Source organism: Carya illinoinensis, chromosome 4, assembly GCF_018687715.1.
Source record: "Carya illinoinensis cultivar Pawnee chromosome 4, C.illinoinensisPawnee_v1, whole genome shotgun sequence".
NCBI classification, from domain to species: domain Eukaryota; kingdom Viridiplantae; phylum Streptophyta; class Magnoliopsida; order Fagales; family Juglandaceae; genus Carya; species Carya illinoinensis.
In genome coordinates this window covers 28,155,475-28,181,213 of record NC_056755.1, presented here as the reverse complement: position 1 = coordinate 28,181,213, position 25,739 = coordinate 28,155,475, and the positions used below count along the sequence as shown (strand labels likewise).

The 25,739-nt window shown below is 36.5% G+C and overlaps 1 protein-coding gene across 5 annotated transcripts in view; it reads left to right on the top strand.

The window, feature by feature from the left end:
• The window catches only part of LOC122307702 (rRNA (cytosine-C(5))-methyltransferase NOP2C), a 39,774-nt gene extending 21,679 nt beyond the window's left edge, over positions 1–18,095 (top strand). For 3 of the 5 annotated variants that reach the window (XM_043120746.1, XM_043120748.1, XM_043120750.1), the window contains 9 exons: positions 8,216–8,278; positions 9,157–9,278; positions 12,290–12,352; positions 12,782–13,014; positions 13,548–13,761; positions 16,104–16,204; positions 16,839–16,920; positions 17,261–17,322; positions 17,551–18,095. In XM_043120746.1, the coding sequence (XP_042976680.1) occupies positions 8,216–8,278; positions 9,157–9,278; positions 12,290–12,352; positions 12,782–13,014; positions 13,548–13,761; positions 16,104–16,204; positions 16,839–16,920; positions 17,261–17,322; positions 17,551–17,665 (1,055 nt within the window). In that variant the 3' untranslated portion in view covers positions 17,666–18,095. Of the gene's footprint in view, positions 1–8,215; positions 8,279–9,156; positions 9,279–12,289; positions 12,353–12,781; positions 13,015–13,547; positions 13,762–16,103; positions 16,205–16,838; positions 16,921–17,260; positions 17,323–17,482 lie in introns of all 5 variants that reach the window. The other 2 variants (XM_043120749.1, XM_043120747.1) reach the window with 2 other exon arrangements.
• The last annotated feature ends 7,644 nt before the right edge of the window (positions 18,096–25,739 follow it).

The following is a 25,739-nucleotide window of genomic DNA, read 5'->3' as shown; positions in this document are numbered from 1 at the left end:
TTGGCCGGTGAACTTGAGGCCTTCAAGCCCGTAGGATCGACCCCTTGCCCCCTTGTCCATTTTCGACCTACCATCCAAACCCATGACCAAGTCCAACCCCCTATCCACTTTAATCATCAGATCTCTCACATACTCCATAACTCCCGTCAATTGAGCTCTAACAGCCTACAAGACCCCCTCCACTTCTCCCACCCTCAAACACTCGACAGAGGGCACCCATTCCACCATGCAACACATGAGGAGCGTGCTTACCCTCTACTTGTCCCAATGTCACCTGACAACCTTTGTCTCCTCCTACAAGTGCCTACCCTTTCCTTCCACCATGGAGCTACCCTCGACTAGAATACACGCTGGTGACCTCAACATTGAGGCATATGAGGCACCTTTGACCGTGAAAGGCCTTCTCACTGTCTTTCCATCAACGAACTCCTCTTTGTTTGCATGCTTTAGAACAGGGACTTTGGACCTACTGACGCTTTGAATGGAATGCACAAAACCTTTCTATCTGATGCCATTTGCACCTTCAGGGATCACCAACAAACCCTTCCTCCTTCCATTATGGAATTTTCGGAGTTGTAGAAAATTGCCATTTGCGTTAATATGGTGTTGAATGATGAGAACTCCATTGCTTATCCTTAGCTCCCAGAAGAATCCGACATGACTGAGGAGGTCTAAGCAATCCTCTATCCCCTTAGCAACCCATGAAACCGATGACCGGCATAGACATATGAACTTAGCCATCCTTTTGCTACGTTCTGAGATGCAAAAGCTATTTCCTCCCCCTTTTATAAAAATGAAAGTTTTTGATTCCACCTTTAACCACCTCTCACCTTCCATTTGAGACAATTCCGTGTCGCACATTGTCATCCTCTGATCCCAAATCATAGGATCATCTCGTGCTATCATCTCGAGGAGAAAAAAATGTTGTATGGGAATAAAATGCAGATTTGATGTATGTTTGATGCTTATTAAGCTTAAACTACACCAAAAGAAAGGTTTCTTGAGAAAATCCCTATTGTCGTAGGGAGGAACCGACGCTGGAGTGCCCTTAGAGGAGTCGCCGGAGCCTGTCAATCTTGTATGTGGCGGTGGCAGTGCAATTGTCTTACCTGAGTAAGACTGCCGAAAGAACAGTGGTGGAACCTAAGGGTCGAAGGCTAGGGTTTCGACTAACAGTGTGTCGGCACGAGGTCTAGGAGATTATATAAGGCATATATAAGCACAAAATTATATTCGGCATCAATGGAAGGGTAAATCTAAAATTATATTCGGCATCTCCAAAATAATCAATGTTCGGAGCTTCATGCTCTACTAATCCAGTCCCCCAAATAAAAATTCCTAGCTCTGTCATTGGGAAGTGCCCTTTGTCTTAACTTCCTTGTTTGATGCAGGATCTGGTTTTGGCTTGAAAACATAAGGGTGTTATATGATCGTGTTTGTATGGCTTCATGCAACTACTACCTTCTCTATCAAGCTTTTGAGCTCAACTTGTATGACAAATGAAAGTTTAACTGATATATTGTAGTGTCTCCTGCCTTTTTCATCTCCTAGAAATTTTAAATTGTTATAATGTCTAAGTGAATTTCCTGGAATGGTATACTAGCTTTCAAGCCATAAACAACTTGTTTTCAAATCGTTTTAATCCTAAACTTCTGCTTCCATAGTTGAAAGACCCTTATTTTCTGAGCCTTGGTCACCTCAACTTATCAACTTAAATCTCTAGAACTGTCCTACAATTATTTGCCAAATAGTAAGGATGGGAAAGTGAAGTATATATCTCCAATAAAAAAATATGTATCTCCCTTTTCGCATACTGCACTAGTTCTTGTAGACATCACACTTAGGGTTGTCTTGTTTTTCTCTTTCCACTTCAGCATTTCCTGTGATCATTTATCACCTCCTTACAAGATGTTCTGAAGTACTATTCTTTAGAGAGTAATGCATTGTGGAGGCAGATTGTAGATACTAAATATGGAAGGATGTGCGGGAATTGGTGTACTAATGAAATAAAAGGGGTGTTTGGGGTGGGATTATGGAAGTCCATTCGGTTGGGATGGGGGGACTTTGTCAAAAACATTAATTTCAAAGTGGGGACCGGGACAAATATTTTTTTCTTGCATGATGTTTGTTGTGGAGATTTAGCTCTTAAATTTGCATATCCTAGCCTTTTCAGGATTGCTAGAAACAAAGGGGCTGCAGTGGCTGACTCTTATTTGTTTTCTAATAATATGTTGCATTGGAATGTCGAATTTACTAGAGAATTACAGGACTGGGAAGTGAGTGAAGCTGCTGATTTTGATTTTTTTGTAACATTATATGATACGAAGATTGATCAGAACAGGAGGATAGGATGCTGTGGGTGTTACGAGATAATTACGGAGAGAATTATGGGATTAGTTTTGTGGTTGTAAATTAGGTAGCCGACTGCTGTAAATAGTTGATATACGTGAGCATCCTATGTATCTGTAATTTCTATATAAATGAAAGAAATCCGAGAGAAAGGGTATTCAGACCAAAACTGACACGGTATCAGAGCTTCTATTCTGATTATCATTTCTCTGTGGTCTTAATCCTTGAGAATTTCTGAGTTGCGACAATAATTTTCTGTTCTCACACAGTGGTGAGTTTCTGAGTTTGTTGTGAGTGTTTTCTCGGTGCTTGTGGGGTTCCAACTTGTGGGTTTGTCCTCTTAGTGGCTGTTGGCAGCTGCAGGTGATGGTTATGCAACAATATACATTTCCTGTGGTGGTTGACGGCATTTGTGGGTGGCTTTGAGGCCATCGGCAGGTTCTGTGTACAACTGTGTGGTGGTCGACCACTTCTGTGTGGCAATCGGCAGTGTTTTCTTTTTGGGTCATATTGTTGTTTTATATTTTTTCCTATCATTGTTTACGGCATCTTCAGGTTTCTTTTTCTCTCAAGAAGCATCTTCAGGTTTCCTTTTCGTGGGCAATACTTTTCTTTCTTGTGGGTCTTTTTATTTTTTTTGTGGGCCGTGTCTCTCTTTTGCTCAATGGGAGAGAAAATAAAATACATGTAAGCCCAATAGTGAAGAGCTTCTAGCGGTGAGTTTTATTTTAAATTATTATTATTCTTTCCGTGGGCTAATTTTGAGTGGAATTCTATTATTTTGAGTGGATCATTTTGCGTCGGCCCAATTGATATTCCTATTATCATTTTGGGAACCTTGTGTTGCAATACGTGTTTGGGCCTCTCCTATTGGGTTAATTTTTTATTCATAGACTTTCATAATGTCTATTGAAAATACTATTGTACGATTTACTGGCAAAAATTTTCCTATATGGGAATTTCAGTCTAAGATATTTTTGAAAGGAAAAGAATTATCAATTCATAAATTCTGCTAAAATTCCCACTGATGAAAAAGAATTTGCTCAATGGGAGATCAAGGATGCCAAGGTAATCTCTTGGCTATTGGGGACCATTGAGTCTCACCTTGTAACCAATCTTCGCTGTTTTACTACGGCTCAGGCTATGTGGGATTATCTTCATTGTATTTACCACCAAGATCATAGTGCTCGAAAGTTTCAATTAGAGTTGGAAATTAGTAATTATAGTCAAGGCAATTTACCTATCGCATAATTTTATTCCGGTTTTATTAACCTTTGGAGTGAGTATTCTGCCATTGCTCATGCAAAGGTTCCTACTGCCCTCGCGGCTCTTCAAGCAGTTCATGCTGAGAGTCAACGCGATCAGTTATTAATGAAACTTCGACCCAAATTTGGGCTTGTTCGAGCTGGTTTATTGAACCGTGATCCAGTTCCTTCTTTGGACATTTGTTTGGGAGATTTATTGCGTGAAGAACAACAACTATCCACTTAGATGAGTATGACTTCTGAGAAGGTCTTTTCTGAGATTGTAAATGTAGCCTATGCAGCATAAGGGGGAGGGAGGAACAAGTTACAATGTTTCAATTGCAAGGAATTTGGTCATATTGCTCGCAATTGTCCTAAGAAAGTTTGTAATTACTTGTCAGTTTTGGTCTGAATACCCTTTCTCTCGGATTTCTTTCATTTATATAGAAATTATATATACATAGGATGCTCACGTATGTCAACTATTTACAGCAGTCGGCTACCTAATTTATGACTAATTCTACCTAATTTACAACCACAAAACTAATCCCATAATTCTCTTCATAATTATCTCGTAACACCCCCCTCAAATTGATGCTTGTTGATTTACCAGCATCAATTTGTCAACCAAGAATCGATGTCAGTGCCGAGAAAGGGCTTTCGTAAATATGTCTATAGTTTGACATTCGGTGGAGATGTGAGGAAGAGTAATCACATGTTTGTCAAATGATTCACGGATGGAATGACAATCAACTTCAAGGTACGAGCACTAACTCAACTTCTTGGATTGTTGATTCGGGCGCTTCTAATCATATGACTGGTAATATGACGAGTCTCCATGGTGTTCGTAAGTATAGAGGCTCGCAAAATATTCAGATCGCTGATGGCAGTACTCTTCCTATTATTGCTGTTGGTAATTTGGGCTCTTCATTTCGAGATATTTTTATCTCTCTTGGATTATCTACCAATTTAATCTCTGTTGGACAATTGGTAGATAGTAATTGTGATGTTCATTTTTCTCGTGGTGGTTGTCTTGTGCAGGATTAGGCGTCGGGGACGGTGATCGCGAATGGGCCTAAAGTAGGACGTTTGTTTCCCTTACAGTTTTCTATTCCTAATAATGTTTCTCTTGCTTTTACGGCTACTGCCAATACTCATGAAATCTTGCATAAGAAATTAGATTATCCTAATTCTGTTGTATTGACTCATCTTCTGAGACATGGTTTTTTGGGCAATAAAGACTCATATTCTTCTTCTCTTGTATCTTTTGAGTGTGCCACTTGTTGTCTTGGTAAAAGTAAAACTTTACTTTTTCCTGCGCATGGTAGTCGTGCTTCTCACTGTTTTGAGATTGTGCATACTGATGTTTGGGGTGAGTCTTGTTATTTCTCATGGTCAATATCGTTATTTTGTGACGTTTATCGATAATTATAGTCGATTCACCTGGATATATTTTCTTCGTTCTAAAGCTGATGTATTTTCTGTTTTTCAAAAATTTGTTGTGCTTGTTGAGACATAGTTTAATACGTGTATCAAAACTTTATGCTTCGACTCATGAGGGGAGTACATGTCTTGTTCTTTTCAAAATTTTCTTCAAGAAAAGGGGATCATTTCCCAACGTTCTTGTCCTTATACTCCTCAACAAAATGGAGTTGCTGAGCAGAAAGGAATCGTCATCTTTTAGATGTTCGTACTTTGTTGATTGATTCTTCTGTACCTTCTAAGTTCTGGGTAGAAGCTTTATCTACTGCTGTCTATTTGATCAATCGTTTGCCTACTACCACTTTAGATTTTGATTCACCCTATTTTCGCTTATTTGGCATATCTCCTGAGTATCAATCCATTCATACTTTTGGGTGTATTTGTTTTGTTCATTTGCCACCTGTTGAGCATCACAAACTTGCTGCACAGTCTGTCACGTGTGCCTTTATGGGATATAGTCCTATACAGAAAGGATTTGTTTGTTATGATGCTCATGCAAACAAATTCCGAATCTCACGAAATGCAATTTTCTTTGAGAATCAATATTTCTTTCAGTCTCAGGTTATTTCTGATCCTACTATCACTCTTCTTCCTGTTTTTGATGATGTGTCTTCTTCTATCAAGCGATTTAAACTAGGTTTGGTATACTATCGATGTCCTTTTCCTACTTCAACGCCCCTTCTAGATACTGGTCCATCATCTGATTCTGCGACTCTTATATCCCACTCTCCACCCGGGATATACATGCATAGGATAGGTATGGTTTTCCACATACTTCTCTTACTGCCACTCTCGACACTATTTCTGTTCCTTACTCATATACCTAGAAAGCCACTCAAGCATGTTGGCAACAAGCCATGCAAGAAGAAATCTAAGCTCTTCAAGAAAATCACACTTGGGATCTTGTGACTTGTACATCTGGTGTCAAACATATTGGTTGTAAGTTGGTGTACTTAGTCAAGTTTCGGTCTGATGGGTCACTAGACAGATATAAGGCCTGTCTCGTGGTTCTTTGGAATCGACAAGAGTATGGTATTGATTATGACGAGACCTTTGCACCTGTTGCCAAAATGACTATTGTGAACTATTTTGGCACTTGCTGCGTCGCAGGGATGGTCTCTTCGGCAGATGGATGTGAAGAATGCTTTTCTACATGGGGACTTGAAGGAAAAAATCTCTGTGACCACCTCCTGGCATGTTTGCTACACCTTCCTCAGAGGTTTGTCGGCTACGCCGATCCTTGTATGGACTAAAACAGGCTCTATGTGCATGGTTTGATAAATTTCATTCTACCCTGCTTGCTTTTCATTTTACTCAGAGTTAGTTTGATTCCTCTCTTTCTGCGCAAGACATCTGCAGGAATTGTATTACTTCTAGTATATGTTGATGACATTGTGATTACTGGCTCTAATAATGAGTTAATTGAGCAATTACAACATCTCCATGCCTCTTTTCACATGAAAGATCTTGGTCCTCCTTAAGTTTCGTCAGGAGGAAGGCGAGCTCTTATCAGATCCATCCTTATATCGACAGCTTGTTGGGAGTTTGAACTACTTGATGATTACTCGCCCTGACATTTCTTTTGCTGTGCAGCAAGTTAGTCAATTTATGCAGGCTCCACGACATCTTCATTTAGCTGCTATCCGCCGTATTATCTGCTATCTGAAGGGAACCCCTACATGCGGGTTGTTCTTTTCTAAAGACTCTCCCTTACAGTTAGTAGGGTATAGTGATGCTGATTGGGCCAGTTGTGCGGATACTCGTCGCTCTGTTACTGGCTGGTGCATGTTTTTAAGGAATGCATTTATTTCTTGGAAGAGTAAGAAGCAAGATAGAGTTTCCAAGTCCTCTATTGAGTCAGAATATCGTGCTATGTAGAAGCAAGATAGAGTTTCCAAGTTCTCTACTGAGTCAGAATATCGTGCTATGTCTTCAACATGCTCGGAGATCACTTGGCTTCGTGGGTTATTAGGAGAACTTGGTTTTTCTCAACTGCATTCCACTCCTCTTCATGTTGATAATACCAGTGCTATTCAAATTGCTGCTAATCCTGTATTCCATGAACGTACGAAACATATTGAAGTCGATTGTCATTCCATTTGTAAATCATTTGCAAACATGTGATTACTCTTCCTCACATCTCCACCGAACGTCAAACTACAGACATATTTACGAAAGCCCTTTCTCGGCACCGACATCAGTTCTTGGTTGACAAATTGATGCTGATAGATCAACAAGCATCAATTTGAGGGAGGGTGTTACGAGATGATTACGGAGAGAATTATAGGATTAGTTTTGTGGTTGTAAATTAGGTAGCCGACTGCTGTAAATAGTTGACATGCGTGAGCATCTTACGTATATATAATTTCTATATAAATGAAAGAAATCCGAGAGAAAGGGTAGTTAGACCAAAACTGACAGTGGGTACATGATCATAATTCCAGGTTCTCTGTGAAATCTTTTTACAGGGTGTTAAATAGTCATGGTGATATAAGATACCTCTGGAAATGGATTTGGAGAGCGAGAGTGCCCAGTAAAGTTGTATTTTTCTGCTGGTTGGCGTTGCTTGAGAAAATTTCAACTACAGTTAATTTGAGATGGTGCTTTATGAGTAAAAAAGATGGTGAATCTGTTAACCACCTTTTCCTTCATTGTGAGATGGTGACTGTCTTGTGGAATGAGTTATTTGCAAGAGTAGGCATTGCTTGGGTGATGCCTTTACATGTGGTGGACTTCTTGGCTAGCTGGCAAGGTGCAGTGGGATGTGGAGGCAGTGCAGCAGAATCGAGGATGGTTCCCTTGTGGTTTGTTTTGGTGTTTATGGCTAGAGAGAAATGGGAGGTGTTTTGAAGATTGTGAACGTACTATGGGGGAATTTAGGGATTTTTCTTTAGCACTTTAAATTGTTGGGTGAAAAACCTTGTAAGGGACATGAATATTTGTCTTAGTACTTGGGCTATGCCTACATATTTGGAATAAAATCTCTTATTACCTATATAAAAAAAAGATGTTCTAAGCTACTATTCTTTTCCCCCTTTGCTGTGTACTTATATTCTTAATAGGTTGTTATTCACTTTTCCTGGAATCACTTTTTGTTCTTAGTTTTAGACATGCTGATGTTGTTTTGTTTTGATCCCCAGATGTGCTCGAGGGTGAAATTTTTCTACAAAATCTTCCAAGCATTGTTGCTGCTCATGCCCTAGGTATGCATTGCCATGTCAAATTCATCTAAAGTGATTTGTTTGCCATTTTGTGATTCTTGGTATAGGATTTTTGGCATTCATCTTCTAAATTGTTTCATATAACTTGGATATGAGGTGTGTAGCTCAAAACTTGCCTATTAATAGCGAAGTACTACAATGGTTGCTTCATACACGGTTTAGATTTTTTTTTTTTGATTGGCATCGGGTGTCTAGGAACATCATTCCGACTAATCCCAGGGGTGCACAGGCCCTTGGTAAGGAGTTTTCCACAAGTGCACCTCGGGTAATTCAAGGGGAAAATCCCCCAGTCTGTGGCCCATAGAGATTGTTTGCACCAAGGGGATTTGAACGTTAGATCTGGGGGGAGCATACCCCTAAACCCAAGGCCTTTACCACTTCCCCTAGGGGTTTATGATTTAGAAATTAGTCACTGAAGAAACATCATGCTAATTGATTTAGTAATAAGAATTTGAATCTAAGATGAAACTGACCTATTCTGGAAAAAAAAAAAAAAAAAAAAAAAAACAATACAACCATTCTAGGTTGAAAAGACCCAATATTACTGATCAACAAAAAAAAAAAAAAAAGACCCAAGAATTTTTATTTATTTTTGATAAGTAAAGACCCAAGAAAAATTTCAGACCTGGATTTCCATAAATCAAAGGAAAATGGCTGAATTCAATGACTCTTTAAGTGGCCATAGAAATTCTCAAGTCTCATTGAATGTATTACAAATAATTTTAGCCATCCAGGCCCAGCCCTTCATCATAAATAAAACAAACTACTCTAATCATATCCCTTACACGGCATTTAGCCATTACGTGATGCTCACACTTACTTTTAATGGACTCTTTTAAATTTGTCTTTCTATGTTTTAGATCCTCAGAAAGGTGAGCGAATACTAGACATGTGTGCGGCACCAGGAGGGAAAACAACTGCAATTGCAATCCTCATGAAGGATGAAGGAGAGGTTGTTGCAGTTGATAGATCTCACAATAAGGTACATATTTTGAACTAGATTTGTCATTATCAAATGCTATCAAGTCTGCCCTTATCATATGATAAATAATAGGCACTAGGTTGTTGCAGTTGAAGGAAAGGCTGTTGCATTGATAAAGAAATGCTATATTAATAGGCTGTAAATATGATAACTTGATACAAGACCTTTGAATGCAACCCCAAAGAGCTTTGACCAGATTTCAATGCTTTGACGAATTGAGTTTCATCGGTATATATTGACTACTTCTATTTATGTAAGTAAATAAGAAAATTTTATTAAAGAGCCCGTAGGGGCATTACTCAAATACACATGGCTTATATGAATGAGAGGACCCTGATTAAGGAGAAGAAAAACAATTCATAAAATTTACATTAAAAAAAAACGACAAGCTAGTATTGTTGTTGGTGGCCTTCTGTTCATAGAGATTTAACCATAGAGATTTTTAACACTAGCTGGTTTCTCTTGATCTTCAAAGTTGTGAGCATTGTGTTGCCTCCCCAAATAACCAATCTGTAACATTCCATCCCCTCTAGGGTTAGGAATGCTAGTGACATTAAAAAAACAAAAAAAGAATGTCATACAAGGCAGGTAGAAAAGATCCCATAAAATAATTAAACTTTGTTAAATAAAAGAGAGTTTTTATTGTTCGGGTCTTGCAATTCTTAGAATCACTTATTACCTATCAAAATTAAACTTTGTTAAATAAAAGAGTTTTTATTGTTTGGGTCTTGCAATTCTTAGAATCACTTGTTACCTATAAAAAAAAAAAAAATCTTAGAATCACTTATTAATGAAATAAACTTTGGCAAAGTCTAGGCTTGTACTATACTTAACTAAGCTTTTCCTTTAAATCATCATGCATAAATGCAACATAAATATTTTAGGAATTTTCGATGTATACTCCCAGTGTACTTGGGCTATGCCTTTTACTATCAGTAAAGTTTTACCTATACTTATCAAAAAAAAAAAAAAAAAAAACATAAATATTTATCATACATACCATTACATACAATCCATCAGTCATGCAATTACGTCATGTGCACATGGGTTGGCGATCTCGACGATGATGATTCCACCCAAGCCTCAGGTGAAATCCCATAAAAAACGAGATGGACATTGCTAGGTGCACAACTAGCGAGCCATTTCATCATTGCCATCCGCCCGTTATCCATCATCATTTATCCTTCGTTATTTATCCATTATCGGTCATCACATGCAATTATTTAGTCACTTTCTTTTTTGTATCTTTTTCATTTCCTTTTCCTTTTCTTTCTTTCATTCCTTCAATAATATTACTACATATGCAAGTCATGACAAAATGGAAGCATACAATCATATCCATTTACATTCACATGCTTTTATGATAAAGGTTATATCGATGGGGCTATCATGGAATAGGCTTTGCATATATACTTAATGATATGATTTGAGCAATGAGCCTTTCATTTATTAAAAAAAAGCACGTTCATAATCACGTAATTTAGATGTAAAGCAATTTCAAAAGAGCGTGACTGTATTCAGGTATATAATTTGGAAAATATGTGTTTCGAAGTGCTCATAATCACTTGCCTCCTAGCTTTGAGCAGCTATTATCCTGTTAGATAATTGCCTATTTCAACGTACACATAATATTATAGCTCAAATTAGTCTGTAAAAATGATTGATAATAGTATATGCATATACATACTATGTAGAAAAGTATAACCTTAATTTTTTTTTATGACGAGGTATCCGAGAACTTTCACTGCCTTGCATAAGGCTCTGGTTCTCGACTAATCCCCGAGGTAAAAGACGTCTCTGCCAGCAAATTTGTCACCTTCACCGTGGTGCCTTGTTTGCAAGGACCAGAGATCAGTCAGGAGCAACCCACCTGTAGAGTCTCCTTTCGATGCCTTCCTCGCCCAGATTGGGATCTCTGGGGAGCCTTTTAACCTCCTGCTCAGGAGGGATAACCTTAATTTTATTGATAAGTAATCGAAGATGTTATTAAAAAACACTCAGCCTGAGTACATAGAAAATTAGAAATTATATATAGGCTGTCCAAAGGAGCAGAGTCTTGAAGGAAAAAGTTAGCTCTTCTATTGTGTGCTTGTGATCTCCAAATCATTCATGTCCTCCAGATGCATTACGCTATAACAGTACAACTAATCCTTAATTGATAGAGACGTCTACCATCCCTCTGTGCATAACCCAAGCCAACTGAATTGGGCTGATGAAGTCATTCCATAAGGCAGTGGCAATCTCAAAATGGATACACTTAATAATTCTGAAAAAAGTCAAATACTTAAACAGGGACATTCTTCTGTAAATTAAATAGAAGATGTAGGTCATTCTAGAAACTTAATTTCAGATACAAATGTAAAAATTTAACTAACGTATGATGAGAACCAACCATCGGGTTAACTCGAGCCATTCTATCACATTAGCAAACAATTTTTTGTAATTTGTAATGGGTATTTAATTGAATAGAACATTAACAACTTGTATTTGTTTTACCGATAGATCAAATTACCTATAAAATATTAGTTTATAACAAATTATAATTGAAAAGGTTGCACATGCACTTATAAAAAAGAAAAAGAAAAAGGTTGCACACGTGAAGCACAGGGCTATAACTAGTTTGTTTGCGGATGTGATCGTGCTTTTGACCTAAGCAATAGCTACATATTATCTCAGTTTAATCTGCTACTTTTTTTTCTCCATTTTCATGATCAAGCAATAAATTCTTGCTGATTAAACTGCATGTGCAATAAAACAATAAATTCTTGCATGTGCTACTTTTTTTTCTCCATTTTTTTTCAAGAATTGCAATAAATTCCTCAACTGTGGTGAGATGCAATTTTCAGTGAGGTGCAATAAAACATTAGATCCAGCAATGAAATTAAATTGGTTCCAAGTGAGGAACGAAGCCACGGATTTCTTTTCTTCCTTCAGCTTCCTACTTCTTGCTGATTCATAGTAACCCATCAATTACGTGGATCTACCTTAAACTTGTGACACCCTGTTTTCAGTCTTATTGGCCACGGTCATCAGTCTTCGGAAGAGCATATCCCTCTGTCAGTGTTGATTCTGGTGTAAGGGCTTATTACATCTATGTCATTTAAATTCTAGGCTTTCCAAGTATACTTTGTAAAGGCTTAATCGCTTAATGCTACAGTTCCCTTACATTAGAGTTCTTTTTTATTGTTATTACTACTTGCATTAAATTTGTTCCATGCATTTCATGATTACTTAAAAGTTGTAATCAGATCAATAGGTGGTCCTTGAAAAAGAAATAGAAACATGATTTTTGTTATAATGGTAGCCTGCTTTTGAAAAAGTAAATATTGGTTTTCTTTGCAATTCTTGCTGATAGACAAAGTTAACGTCCTCCTTTATATTCTCATTGTCCAAATGAAATTTATTCTTTTAGTGGTAAAAATGTCAACCATCTATATTCTTTCCGATTTCTGTTTCATGGTTTGATTAATTTTAACTTTCTTCTTTTGTGGTTAACTTATAAGGTCCTAGATATTCAGAAATTGGCTGCTGAAATGGGTTTGAATTGTATAACCACATATAAGCTTGATGCTCTTAAAGCTGTTTCTCGAAGTAATGATTCCTACGCAACAACCAATCTCTGTTGCAATGAAAAGAATAATGGTGTCACCATTCAAAGTTCTGACTTGCCAAGTTTGCATGTGGAGAGAGAGTTGACGGAAGAGATGAATGCTGACAAGAGTTGTGAAAATGGCAGGTAAATTTTCCCATATACTTGATTTACATAGCTTATTGACATTCAAAAACCCTAGAGAACAATAAGCACCAACTTTTCATAAATATTTTAATTCGTGATGGTTTTGTTGCTTCTCTGACTTCTAGTAGTTGATATATTGAAATCATTTTCTTAAATCCTTGGAAAGATAGCAAATGCTACTTGTGGAAATGATTGTCTGCGATTTATGTGAACTCTATGGCCATTGCTTTACCATGGATTCATGGTTGGACTGTGTGTAAATTGCATACACTATCTGTCAGTCAACTCCATAGGCAGTTGTCAGGTTGTGACCAGATTGTTTCCTTTTGAGGTGTAAAAACTCGAGCATAATAAATGATCATGGAGGATTGCAATTGAAAAAAAATGCATATGATATTTGCTTTGAATTATGTTTCTAGAGTTTGGATTCTGCAGAGTATACAATACATTACCTTGATTTTTTTTATGAACATGTGCAATGTTTCTCTATGGAAATTATGAATTCATCTCTAATTAACTCACATCCTAGTTAGGAATTGCAATAAAACAGCGAATGAGAGAACTTATGTAAGCAAAGCTGAAATAAGAAAGAATATACGAAGAATGCGGAATGGGCCAGGAAGAAATCAGTGCAGTGGTGGTAGGGTTCAGAATTCAAAAGGTTTCTCTCCTCACAGCTTTGATAGAGTCCTTCTTGATGCTCCGTGCTCTGCCCTTGGTTTGAGACCTCGACTGTTTGCTGGAGAGGTAGGAAAATCTAATCCAGTCTCGATTTACTTATTATTTTTATCTGGATTCTCTGTAGTTTTGTTGCCCTGAGTTCTTATGGGTTCTTTATAGCTCCAAGGATTGCTAGAAAGTTTTTATGAGTATGGTGTTGCCAGAAATCATTGGATGGTGACCCAACATGGTGTTGCTCTTTCTATTTCTACTTTTTAGCTCTTGTTTTTTTTCTTTTTTTTCCTTTCTATTTACGTGGATCTCTCCTATACTTGTGTGCTGGGTGAGACACTTTTTTCTTATTAATAATAATAAAATCTCTATTCTACTTATCAAAAAATAATTACACCCTGTTTGCCTAAAGGAAATAATTATATTCTGTTACAAAATCGAAGAGAAATGATATAATTATCATTGGGGTGTAGCCTGGGTCATGCATTTGGTTGGGGCATACTTACCTTTGAGACTTGGCTCAGTGGATTAGATTGTGTGGTGGGTATGAGAAATGTGTTAGGTCCAAGTTTTATCAATCAAAAGACGACATAAAAGGACAAAGGGGATGGTGAGGTTAGGTGTGGCAGGTAGGTCTGGGGCAGGAGAGTGTCTGAGGCAGGAGAGTATTTGACATTAGGATTATTCGGCTTGCCCTGACCTGGTTTCTCAGAGAAACATTCTGTCCTAATCTTTGGTTTCAGCTGTGTTCCATAGTGGTAGAAAAGATATTTCCTGCCCGGCTTTTCTAGCTTCTTACTTCTAAAATGCAAATTCAGTCACACGTGTTCGTTGAGGGTGTATTGTTCTTTATAATTTTTTTTTTATCCGTAAACAAATTTTTATTGATCAAAAGAGTAACCAAGAGCTCAAGTATCTGGGACATATACAAAAATAACGCCTAAGCGTTCTATTTTAGTGAAATGCTTGATTTACAGCCCATCCTTTGTTGCCTTTTTTGGATGGTCTTCACATGTGTTTTGCGTGGAGCAGAAGGTGGCTTGAGCGGCTCATCTGAAGCTGCGAGAAGAATTGTTAAATAGGGACCGGACACTTGGTCTAGATGCATTCTTGATGATGCGTTTCTAGAAATGCTGGTTTATAGTTAGAAAGGATGCTTGAAATAGTTTTTGTGGCTATAGAATTCTGACCAACTAGCTTGTATTTTTCCCTATTCTATTTCATTCATTTTTTCTGGGTCCCCGGGGGTTGGGAGCTGGGATTATTGAATCTAATGAGTCTTGAAGGTGTAACTCTCTTAAACTACGACTGGGTTTGTTAGATGTACACACTCTTGATTTACGTTTCAAATAGATATTTTGACTAAGTTGAAATCTTTGATCTAGAGGCTGATGCGTGCTAGACAATAATGAAGATGATGATTACCATCCCAAGGAAAGTGTATGCCTTTATAGACCCTAGCATATAAATTTTACTACAACAAATTAGTTTCCAAAACATCTTATTGCCCCAGTGCTTGAAAGAAAATTAGACTATATGTGCTACTAGTAGGGGTGAAAACCGATGTTTTTGGTGCGGTTTTTGGGCAAAACTGATGCTGACTGACGTCTGAAAATGGCAGGACAACTGACTGTAACCGGTCGATGGGGAGGAGGAAATCCAGCCGTCTCGACCACGGTGGTTCTCGGTCGGAGTTCGGTTTGTGTAGATGCGAGATCCTTCTGAGAGAATAGAGAGAGAGAGAGAGTTCAGAGGAGAGAGAGAGGATGAGAAACAGAAATGGAATCACTAGGAAGAAGAACTCAAGGAAGAAGACAATGTAATAATCAAACAACGCTATTTGGTTTTAAATCCAACGGCGTCGTTTTACTTATTTTTTTTTCGTACCTCATAGATAAAACGACGACGTTTGTCATAACACCAAACAGCGTCATTTAGCTATGTTTAAAACACAAACTTCAGGTATAAAATGACGTCGTTTTAGATAGGTATAAATTAAAAAAAAAAATAAGTATATATGGGGTCGGCCGGTTCAACGGTTTGAGTCGGCCTCAAACTGTGACTGAACCGACGTCCGTCGGTTTTGTTAAAATATTGCCGCCCGCCGACTGGTTCGCTGGCGATTCTGGCCGATTCCAGCCTCCGGTGTTGGTCTGTGTCGGTCACGACTGGTTGGTTGGTTTTTTGTATACCCCTATGTGCTAGGGTTCTGTGACTGAAGCCTTCCATCTTTTGATGATTCCAAATAAGATGTTTTATTAAAAAATAATATTAAGAAGTTAATTAGATTTTTAGAGTGCCTGCCATTCACCATATTATAACATTTAATTTATGTTAGTATTAGGTTATATGTGTTGTAGAGTTTTATTTTCTTTTTAACAATAGATGGAAAAAATTTAATATGTTCTTTTTGCCAGGAAACAATTCAATCCTTAAGAAACCATGCAAAGTACCAGAGAAGAATGTTTGACCAGGCTGTTCAGTTAGCTCGCCCGGGTGGAGTAATTGTGTATTCAACGTTAGTATGCTTTTGTCTCATTCATTGTATTAATGGACTATAGGTTGACGCACTTCTAAGCTGATAATACTCAGGTGTAATGTTCTTCATCTTAGTAACTATGTCAGTCTTAAGAAAAAAAAAAAAACAAAAAAAAAAAATGTAACTAGGTCCTTAATTAGTTTTTAGTACCTGTCAATGTCTATAAGCATGTATGGGGATGATTACCTAGTATGGTACGGGAATACACTCTGCAAATAGTGGTTCCCAGTTTCTTACATCTCGTTCACTCATCTCATTTAATCATTACAACTTTTCCAAATTCCCATACAAAATAAAATAAACAATTCAATCTTTTCAAATCCCAATACAAAAATAATATTAAAACAATCTATTCTAATAATATTTTATTTAACTTTCAACTTTAATCTCAACTCATCTTATTTCATCTCTGAAAACAAATGCCACTTTTTGGGTACATTGGTTACACAGGCAACTGTTTGCATATGATTTTCCTAGTGATATATTAACGTCAAATCTCTTGCTTTATTTATCAAAAACTAAGTGTATTACATATTATTGGAACCATTAAGTTTGTTGTATGTGTCTCATCTTACCATGACCGAAATGTTACATTGTGTGGTTGAATTGCTAGTTGTACAATAAATCCTGGTGAGAATGAAGCCTTGGTGCGATATGCTTTGGATACATACAAATTTCTCTCCCTGGCGCAGCAGGTTAGATGCCTAATTCTACTTCTATTTTTAAGGATTCTAGAGATGATGACTGAAGTTAGACTTGATTGTTACAAAATTGAAAAATATATTTCTGGGAGAAAGATGACACTGATTTTTCAATCCCTGGAAAAAAGAAAAATGTTATTGAATATGATATTACAGCACATATCCCTTAAACCATCAGTTTAAATGTGAAATATATATCATACACTTATATAATATATATATCATACCAATTGCGTTAGAACCTCTAGTAGAAAATGCATCATTGTTGTAAAGAAGGTAGGAGTAGCATTTTGTATATGAGGGCTTCCAAGTTTGATTTTGTAATACCTTTCAGCATCCAAGCATTGGAGGACCTGGTCTTCTTGGTGGTTGTGAATTTCCTGATGGATATACTGAGTAAGTACTTTTGTCCAGTCATATTTTGGTGTGAATGCTCATTCAGGGATGCTTTCTTTGATGTAGATTGGCCTTCTATTAATTTGCTCTTCTTGTGGACAAATTATAAGGGTGTCTGCCAGTTTTTCTTTTCTTTTACTCCTACACCACTTAATCGCAGGGTGATAACAGGAACTTTTGGTGAAAGGTAATGAACTTTGTATGATTAGTTGCCCTGCTTGACTGCAGGGAGTGGCTAAGACCAGGTGAGGAAAAGCTCGTGCAGAGGTTTGATCCATCAGGTCCACTCGATACAATTGGGTTTTTCATAGCCAAGTTTATTGTTGGCTCTAAAGATGGCTGACTTCGCAGAAATTCTGCCAACTCTCTGAGGTTAAACTGCTAGGGTATGATGTATTTTGCGGAGTCGATATATGGTATTATCATAGTTGCTCTTTAGGCATGTAACGGACTTGGCTTGACAGTGGTTTTCAAAACTCGTATATGATTAAGCTGGGGGACGTGCGGCTTATTTAAAGTGCACTTTGTGATGTAGTCATGTAGCAGTTTGCTGTGTCTTTTGGACTGATATCAAGTGCAAATTAACTGTGAGTAACCCTAAAGGTTTTTGAAACATATTGCCTCAGGTGTAGGTGTCATTTTGTAACTAGAACAATCTTGTTGAATGTCTACATTGGAACTAGTAGTAGCGATTGAGTCATGTATAAGCTGAACTATCATTTTGTAGCTTTAAATAATGTGGAAGTATAAGAAATATCTTTAATTATTAACCACTTTTTTTTCTTGGCAATCACATGCTTGTTCCTCTCATGGTAGTGGGAGTATTTTTGTTTTTTGGTTTGTTCAAGCAAGCAAGCATATCATATATAAACTAAGGAGTTACAGGATACAAGATTCAATGGGGTGTAAGTACCCAATAATCATTCCAAAACCAACAAATACAATACAAGTGAAATAAAAAAAAGAGAGATCTGGAGTTAAAAGTTTGGCTTTTACCCATTTCTTATTAGGGGAAGCCGCTTGAAGTGGTATTAATATAGTTTGATAAATAGACTATAAGATTACGACTTTTAGTCGTAGTGAAAAGTGTGTAACATCTTATTGGGCTGGATTGGCTGAAGTAGACTTTTATGACTGCTTTATCTCGATATTTGGTTAGGGAAAGTAGCAGTACAGAAAAGTAGAAACTACAAAATGAGATGAATCGTTGATGAGAGACAATCACTGGCTGTGGAGGCGCATGTAGCTCATGCGCCACCGGTGGAAGTAAAGGTCGATTCTTAATAATGATTATTAAGATGTCATTAAGATGATGATGACGACGACGATAATAATAATAATAATAATAATAATAATAATAATAATAATAATAATAAAGGTTGAAATACAAAATTAGTTGTTGTGAACTTGTGGCTTGTCCCAAAATCAAATTATGTTGTGTTTTTCTATAGCTACAAAATAAATTAGTGTTTTTTTTTTTACTTCATGTGGTTCTCTCAGAAATTTGTTATTTAGCCGTAAAAAGCAGACTAGTGATCATTAACAGGCCATGTGTATGACATTTGTTTAAAAGAAATCTCAATGTGATATAAAATATAAAAAATTACTTAAACCTCGAATACAAAACAAATAAGCATAACAAATAAAAAGTGGAAAGAATCAAAAAGTGAAAAGCATATAAAATAATTCAAAAAAATCGTGCTGGGAGTAGAATTGCTAGGAACCTTCCACTCTTACTCCCTTCCTCCCTCGGTGTGCTGCGTGGCCCGTACCCGGCTTGGCGGGCATTTATGTTCGCTTCGCTAGTGGTTGGTCGATGGCACGGTCATCACCATCTTAATGAATTTGGTCCCACGAGTTTGCATCCTCAAAGTTTTTGTTTGGATCTTTTATTTTATTTTTTTTAAGAGTTAAGAAAGCAATTATTAGTGAAGTTATATATTTTTTATTTTTAAAAAAATTTAAAGATATTTAAAAAAAAAAAAAGAAAGAGAAATTCAATTGCACTAGTGATAAGTTTGAGGGGCCAAACTCATGGGACTAAGTAGCTACACGCTTTAAGAAATGTAGGAGGGGGTGGATCGGGTATCCATCTATTAGATTTGGGTGCGACTTGGTGACGAAAAAGACTGCATGTATAAAAGATATTTCGACAAGAGTTTTCGCCTCACACTCTATGACGGGCACCAAAGTGGACCAAATCTTAAAGATTTTTTGTAAGTTTCAGATGGGGCAATCACAAAATTGAGAGTTGAGAAGAGCAAGAAAGCAATATAAGAATTGGTGCAATCCACTTGGGACGAGTCTAGTAAGAGCCCGGCATTCAAGATAAGCTTGAAAAAAGGAGATCTAGTTTTCATCCACATGATACAAGTTATGGAAGACACGATTTAGGATTTATTGTTTGGGTTATTATTATGTTTATTATTTTTGAGGCTTTGGACTTTTTGAATATTTGGGCTTGAGTATGTTCGGCCCACATGTCTTATTTTTGTTGAACTAGGATTTTTTTAGAAGGCCTTGTATTTTTGACCAATGGCTTATTGGGAAAGTTATTTCATTAACAAGGATTTTTAAGAGAACTTTTTATGTAGGGATTAAGGGAGGCATCGGCCATAAGGGAATTATTTATGTGATTTTCGGTATAGGGTTTATTAGAGGGGGCGCCCATCCAAGGGTATTTTAGGGAATGTATTTTGTTAGGGTTTGTTTTGGGGAGACATATTTGAGTTACTATAGCCGCACTATTCACAGTTTTATGAAATTTGATGAATTATTTTGATTGTGAGTTGAGTATATCTCCCCTTATTCTTGAATGAACTTTTGAACTTATCAAAAGTAAATCACAACCTTTGTGGTTTTCCTCCTTGTAATCTAGGTTCTTGAAATAGGTTCTTCAACGGATCTAGATTCTCTCTAATCTAGATTCTTAAGACAAATTTTTCAATGGGTCTAAATTCTCTATAATTTAGGTTCTTAAAATGAGTTTTTTAACGTGGTCTAGGTTTTCCATTGACTTGATTTTGACTTTCTTGGGTGAGTTTTTAAATTGATTGTGGGTTCAAGGGATTTTATTCCCATGGACTCATATCACTCTAGATCTCTAAGCAATTTAGAAACAGACTCTCTCATATGTCCTGAACTCCACAAAAGGGGAAGCTGGGCTCGAAGTCTTCATCAAAAAGTAGGCCAATGACTTCAGTGTAATGCTCACTATTAGTTCATTGTTCAAGTAGGTTCACTACTACAACGAAGCTAGTAATGTGGGTGTAAATATCTATGGGTATGTTCGGGATGTTCATCTTCTACTTCTAAATCTCTTTCTCTCATGAAAGTATATATTTTCTCATTTTTATTATTGATTACTTTGATGATTTGTCTATGGGTGCATGTGTGTATATCATGAACACCAATCTAGAATGGGGCATTATCTTAGTAGAGCTTCTACGGTTACTTGGGAGCGTTTAAGAATTAAGTAACGCCCCCTGAGTTGTTGTCGGTTGACAGCGAGATTAGGCGAGATGGTAACACTCGGGTTAACCCCGTTGCCTCTCTACTGGTGAAGGCTAGAGGATGCTTAGCCACAAATGTGTCAGGCGTGAAATTAGGCATTGCTTGTTATAAAGTTATTCGCGTGGTCGTTACCCATGGTGTGGGGAAGGGAACCAAGATGTGTATCCGACTAGTGATGGGGAGCCATAGTGACATATGTTAATGAACGAATATGGGTGTGAGTGGTGGAGAGATTCCATATGTTGATTTGCACTTGGGCTCTAGAAAATGGTATGATATGTTATGTGATGATTTGGGCTTGTGTGCTCAATGATGTTTATGATGATTCATGATTATGTTGTTTTACTCGGAGGATTGATTCCTTGGTATGCTTATGATATATGCGATTTCATCTTTTATTTACATAAATCTTACACATTCATATTCATTGTCATTTTCTTACATTGATAATGTTGTCTTTGGTTTTAACTTATTGAGATTTCATTGAAATCTCACTGTGGTAGTTTCATTACGATTTCGCCCCTTCGAATCGTAGACTTTGATGCAGATATAGCTCAGAAAGATTACTTCAAGAAGGAAGGACCAATGCAATCTGAGGAATAACCATGGGGGCTTGTCCCCTTAAGTTTATAATCTCTTGTAAATCTAGGATGTTTAAATTGTATTTGGGCTACGAACAATTTTGGTGTAGTAATATTTGAGTTAGACGATGAATAAACGTTGATCTATATTATTTTAATGATGATGTGATAGTGACTTATGTATATTGTTATTGTTGGGCAAGTAATGTACAAGCCTCTGAAACTATTGTTAATTTATGACTAATACCTTTTACTTTCTACTGTGACTCTTATACACACATGTGCTTAGCATACGAGCACACAAGGTTCTTACATTGTGTTAAGGGATGTAGCCTGTTTGATATGCTTCTCGAGCACCATGATTCCTTGCCAAACCACAACCGGGGGTGGAGGGCACCACATTTGCAATGTGCCACATGATTTTGGACAATGCTTGGTCCTCAATTTTGTGATCAACTTAATCATATTTTTTTAAAAAATATTTAGCCAACACCATGGTGAAGTTTTTGGTGACATTTAGAGGGGTCTAAGTAGGCTTTATAGATCTTTTAGTTTCCTGAATGAATTTAGAACATAGTCTAAAGTGGAGGTAAATTCTTAAGTTAATGGTTGGAAAGTTGGATGACCAAATGAAATCCAGATTAGTCATTGTTGATTCTTCAATGTTTCTTTTGAACAAAGATTAGTTTTGGATGGTTCTTGATCTTTTAAGATAAAAACAACAAGAATCTTACTAACGAAAAAAAAAAGTTGGCATCTCTCTACTTTTCAGAAGGCAAAGTTAATTTATTTTAAATGATATATCAGTAATTGGGGTCGTCTAAGATGTAAGATAGTGGTTTAGACTTAGAGGCCAAAATCTAAATAACTAGGAATAATGGGTTTCTTTTGATTGACAAAAGTGTGACAGGAGTCATATCAAATAAATTATGTTTATAATATAGGTTTTATTTTTTATATAGGCTAGAGGATGCTTAGCCACATATGTGTCAGGCGTGAAATTGAGTTTCTTTTGATTGACAAAAAGTGTGATCGGGATCATTTCGTACAAATTATCTTTATCATATATATATATATATTATATTTAGTTTTTTCTCTAATAATTGCTTGAATATGCTTATTTGTCTGCATAAGTAGGAATTAAAATATTACCCAAGAAAATGTGTGCATGCTACAAGTATGTATGCGACTTTTTTGTTAAAAGTCAATGACTCTAGGAATGTTGTAATAGCTTGCCAGAAATTCAGTAGATGGATTTATTTTAAACCTTGGGAACACCTTGAAATCATGAAAAGATTTCACGAATCAAGTGACTATTTAAGTTTTAGTCAGTCAACATAGTCAATTTCTAGCTCGTTATGGTGATAAAAGTTTATTTTCATTTATTTGAGGTACCTTGGAGTATGAGATTGAGAAAATGCTTGCGCTATTAATCTTAGATGAATATTTAGGATTTTATGGTACAATAATATATTTTTCATTTTTCGGATGAAAAGTGCTTGAAATGCTTTTTCATTTGTTTGGAGTACTTAGGAATCAAATTTCGTGAAACAAATTGCACTGCCAGGTTTATATGATTATTTATGATTTTATGGTATAATGTTTATTTTTTTTCTTTTTTGGGGTGGATAGTAATATCCATAACAGTGTCGTGTGGCACACAGTTAAGTTGATTTTCAAATCAGTATGTGAATTGTCCAAATCAGTTAAGAGGAGTTTTTACTTGGATATTTGGCAAGATCTTAACCACACTTGGTGAATAGTATAGGACACTTGGCACTGAGAGGAACCTTGAGATGAAGATTTTAAATGAATGAAAGGAAAATCAAGGATTGTGATCATGTCACCCAAGCCAAACACTATTTCATCCAACCAAACACTTTGTGGCCAACCAAAAGAGGATTTCAACTTTAGTAAAACTCCCAAACCATTAGATTTCAATTGAAACCCTAAACCAAAACTTCAACCCTTTGTGGCCCAATTTCTGATTAAATATTTAATCACTTGGATTAATCATTTTCATATGCTTTTAATCACATTGGGCCAAGAAAATTTAGATTTGGGCTTGAATCCAACTAAAACCCTTAAAGAAATCCCATGAAGCCCCAAAATTGAGCCCATCGGTAAGGCCCATCTTTGGCCCACTGAAACTCACCACCATGGTAGGCTTCTTGAGGAAGTTTCTTCCCCCTCCCAAGGCCTAGAAATGGGTTGACACCACCACTCACTTCAGTCCCCAATAGTCCTTTGATGGAAGACAAAATGACTACAAGATCATAGCCCATCCACTTGGCCAAAACTGCTCTTGCCAATAGCAGCTATGTAGGCACCATCTGATTAGTCTAGTTTCTATTGATATATTTTGGGTAATTTTTTATGGAGGTTTGATTAGTTAAAAATCAGCTTGAGCATGAAAAGGTCATATTGGGCTACCGTCTGGATGTTTGTGTGAAACTTTGATTTTTTGATGAGGTTTTTGGTAAAATATTGGTTAGATCTTTCTATGGTGAAGATTTAACATGTTAATATGAAAGTTAGCTTTGGATTTGCTGCATGTTAATAATTTTTATTAAGAGTTTTGCCTAATTCTGGAAAGATGAAAATTGGAAGTCTCAAAATAGTTTCTGGTTTGGGAGAGGTTTAATCTTTTTTTAATGGAAACATGATTCAATGGTCTTGATATTCACATATATTTTTCTTAAGGTTTTGATGTATGTGTTGAGAAGTTATTTTTGGAGAATATTGGTTTTGATCTTGATAGAATAAGTTGTTATGCATGGAAAAGTTCGGTTAGGACATAAACAAGAGGCTCACAAGTTTGTTTTGTGTTTTTATAATTTTTTGCCATGTGATCCTAGGTTTAATGCTTAGATCAAGTTTAAAACTTGAATATGAGATGTATGATTTTATTTTTTTGAATTTTTATTTCATGAGAAATCCAGCTTTAGTGGTTTGACCTAAGTCAAGAACATGTAATACTTAGTTTAGATTTAGAAGTTGTTTGGAAGAGTTATCATCTCATTTAATCTCATTTGATCTCATTTCTGAACATCACTTAAACACAAATATTTTTCAATTTCAAGTATTCAAATTTTTCATCTAATTATTACAACTTTTCCAAACTTTCGAATACAATACAAAAAAATAATTCAACTTTTTTAAATTTCAAAACAAATATAATATTAAAAAATTATATTCCAACAATATTTTAACTTACAATATTTTTATTCAATTTTTTTTCTCATTTCCCGAAACCCAATAAAATATCATAAAATCATTTCACTACTATTTATCAATTTCTCATCTTATCTCATTCCCCAAGCATCCCTTAGTGAGCATGCCAATTGGTTTGATGATGATTTTTGTGATTTTTGATTATTTGTTGCGGCGCCCCTAGCTCCCACCTCGGATTTGACGGTGATTGAACACACCGAGAAATGTAACACAAAGCTACATTTCCGGTACATGACAGTTAAGATGTAATGTACCTAATGATCTAGCAGTATGTAATAAAAATCGTAGCAGAAAAATTCCTTTCTAACAACTTAAGCACAGTGGCAAAATAATAAATGCATGGTACCAACATAGTGCAAATATCCCAAAAACTTTTACTAGCAAATGCACTTCCAAAATAGTTAAGTTTTTCAAAAGATTTCCAAAACATGGGACCATATCAAAATATATCATCGAGACAAATATCCATCAAAAGGGTCCCCATGACCAAAGTCCTTCAGTAAGGCCAATCCTACTTGGCCTTGTCTTGATTCAAAATCCTCATCAATTGCTTAAAAATTTGCAATACCTTGGTAATGAATTGGTCGGCAGCTTCCAACCTCTCCAAAATAGATAGCTCCTAAGAGACCTCCTGTCTCTGTGGAGTCTCCTTAGGTATCGGGAGAGTTTCCAAAATAGACAGCTCCTATCACAACCTCTACCATTCCGGGTAGGGGAATGATAGTGAAAATTATAACAGTGAGATTTTGAGAAATCTCAGCAAATAAATAGTCAACATACCACAAATATCATAAGCATATAAAAGCAAATCACAAAAGGTCCATGTACTTTGATGCAAAACTTTGACATGTGCAACAAGAACTCTTTCATAGAACGACTTTTCGCCTTTTAAACCCTTAACACATGTTCATATCATTTGAGCTCGGGTTCTTGTTTATATCATAACATCATGCCATCTCTATACATTTCATAGCATGTCATATTGAGATCAAGTTTCATCATTTCATATCATTCATCCATATCATAGCTCATGTCATATCCTCTCATGGCATGTCATACATATCATATCATGTCATATCATCTCATGGC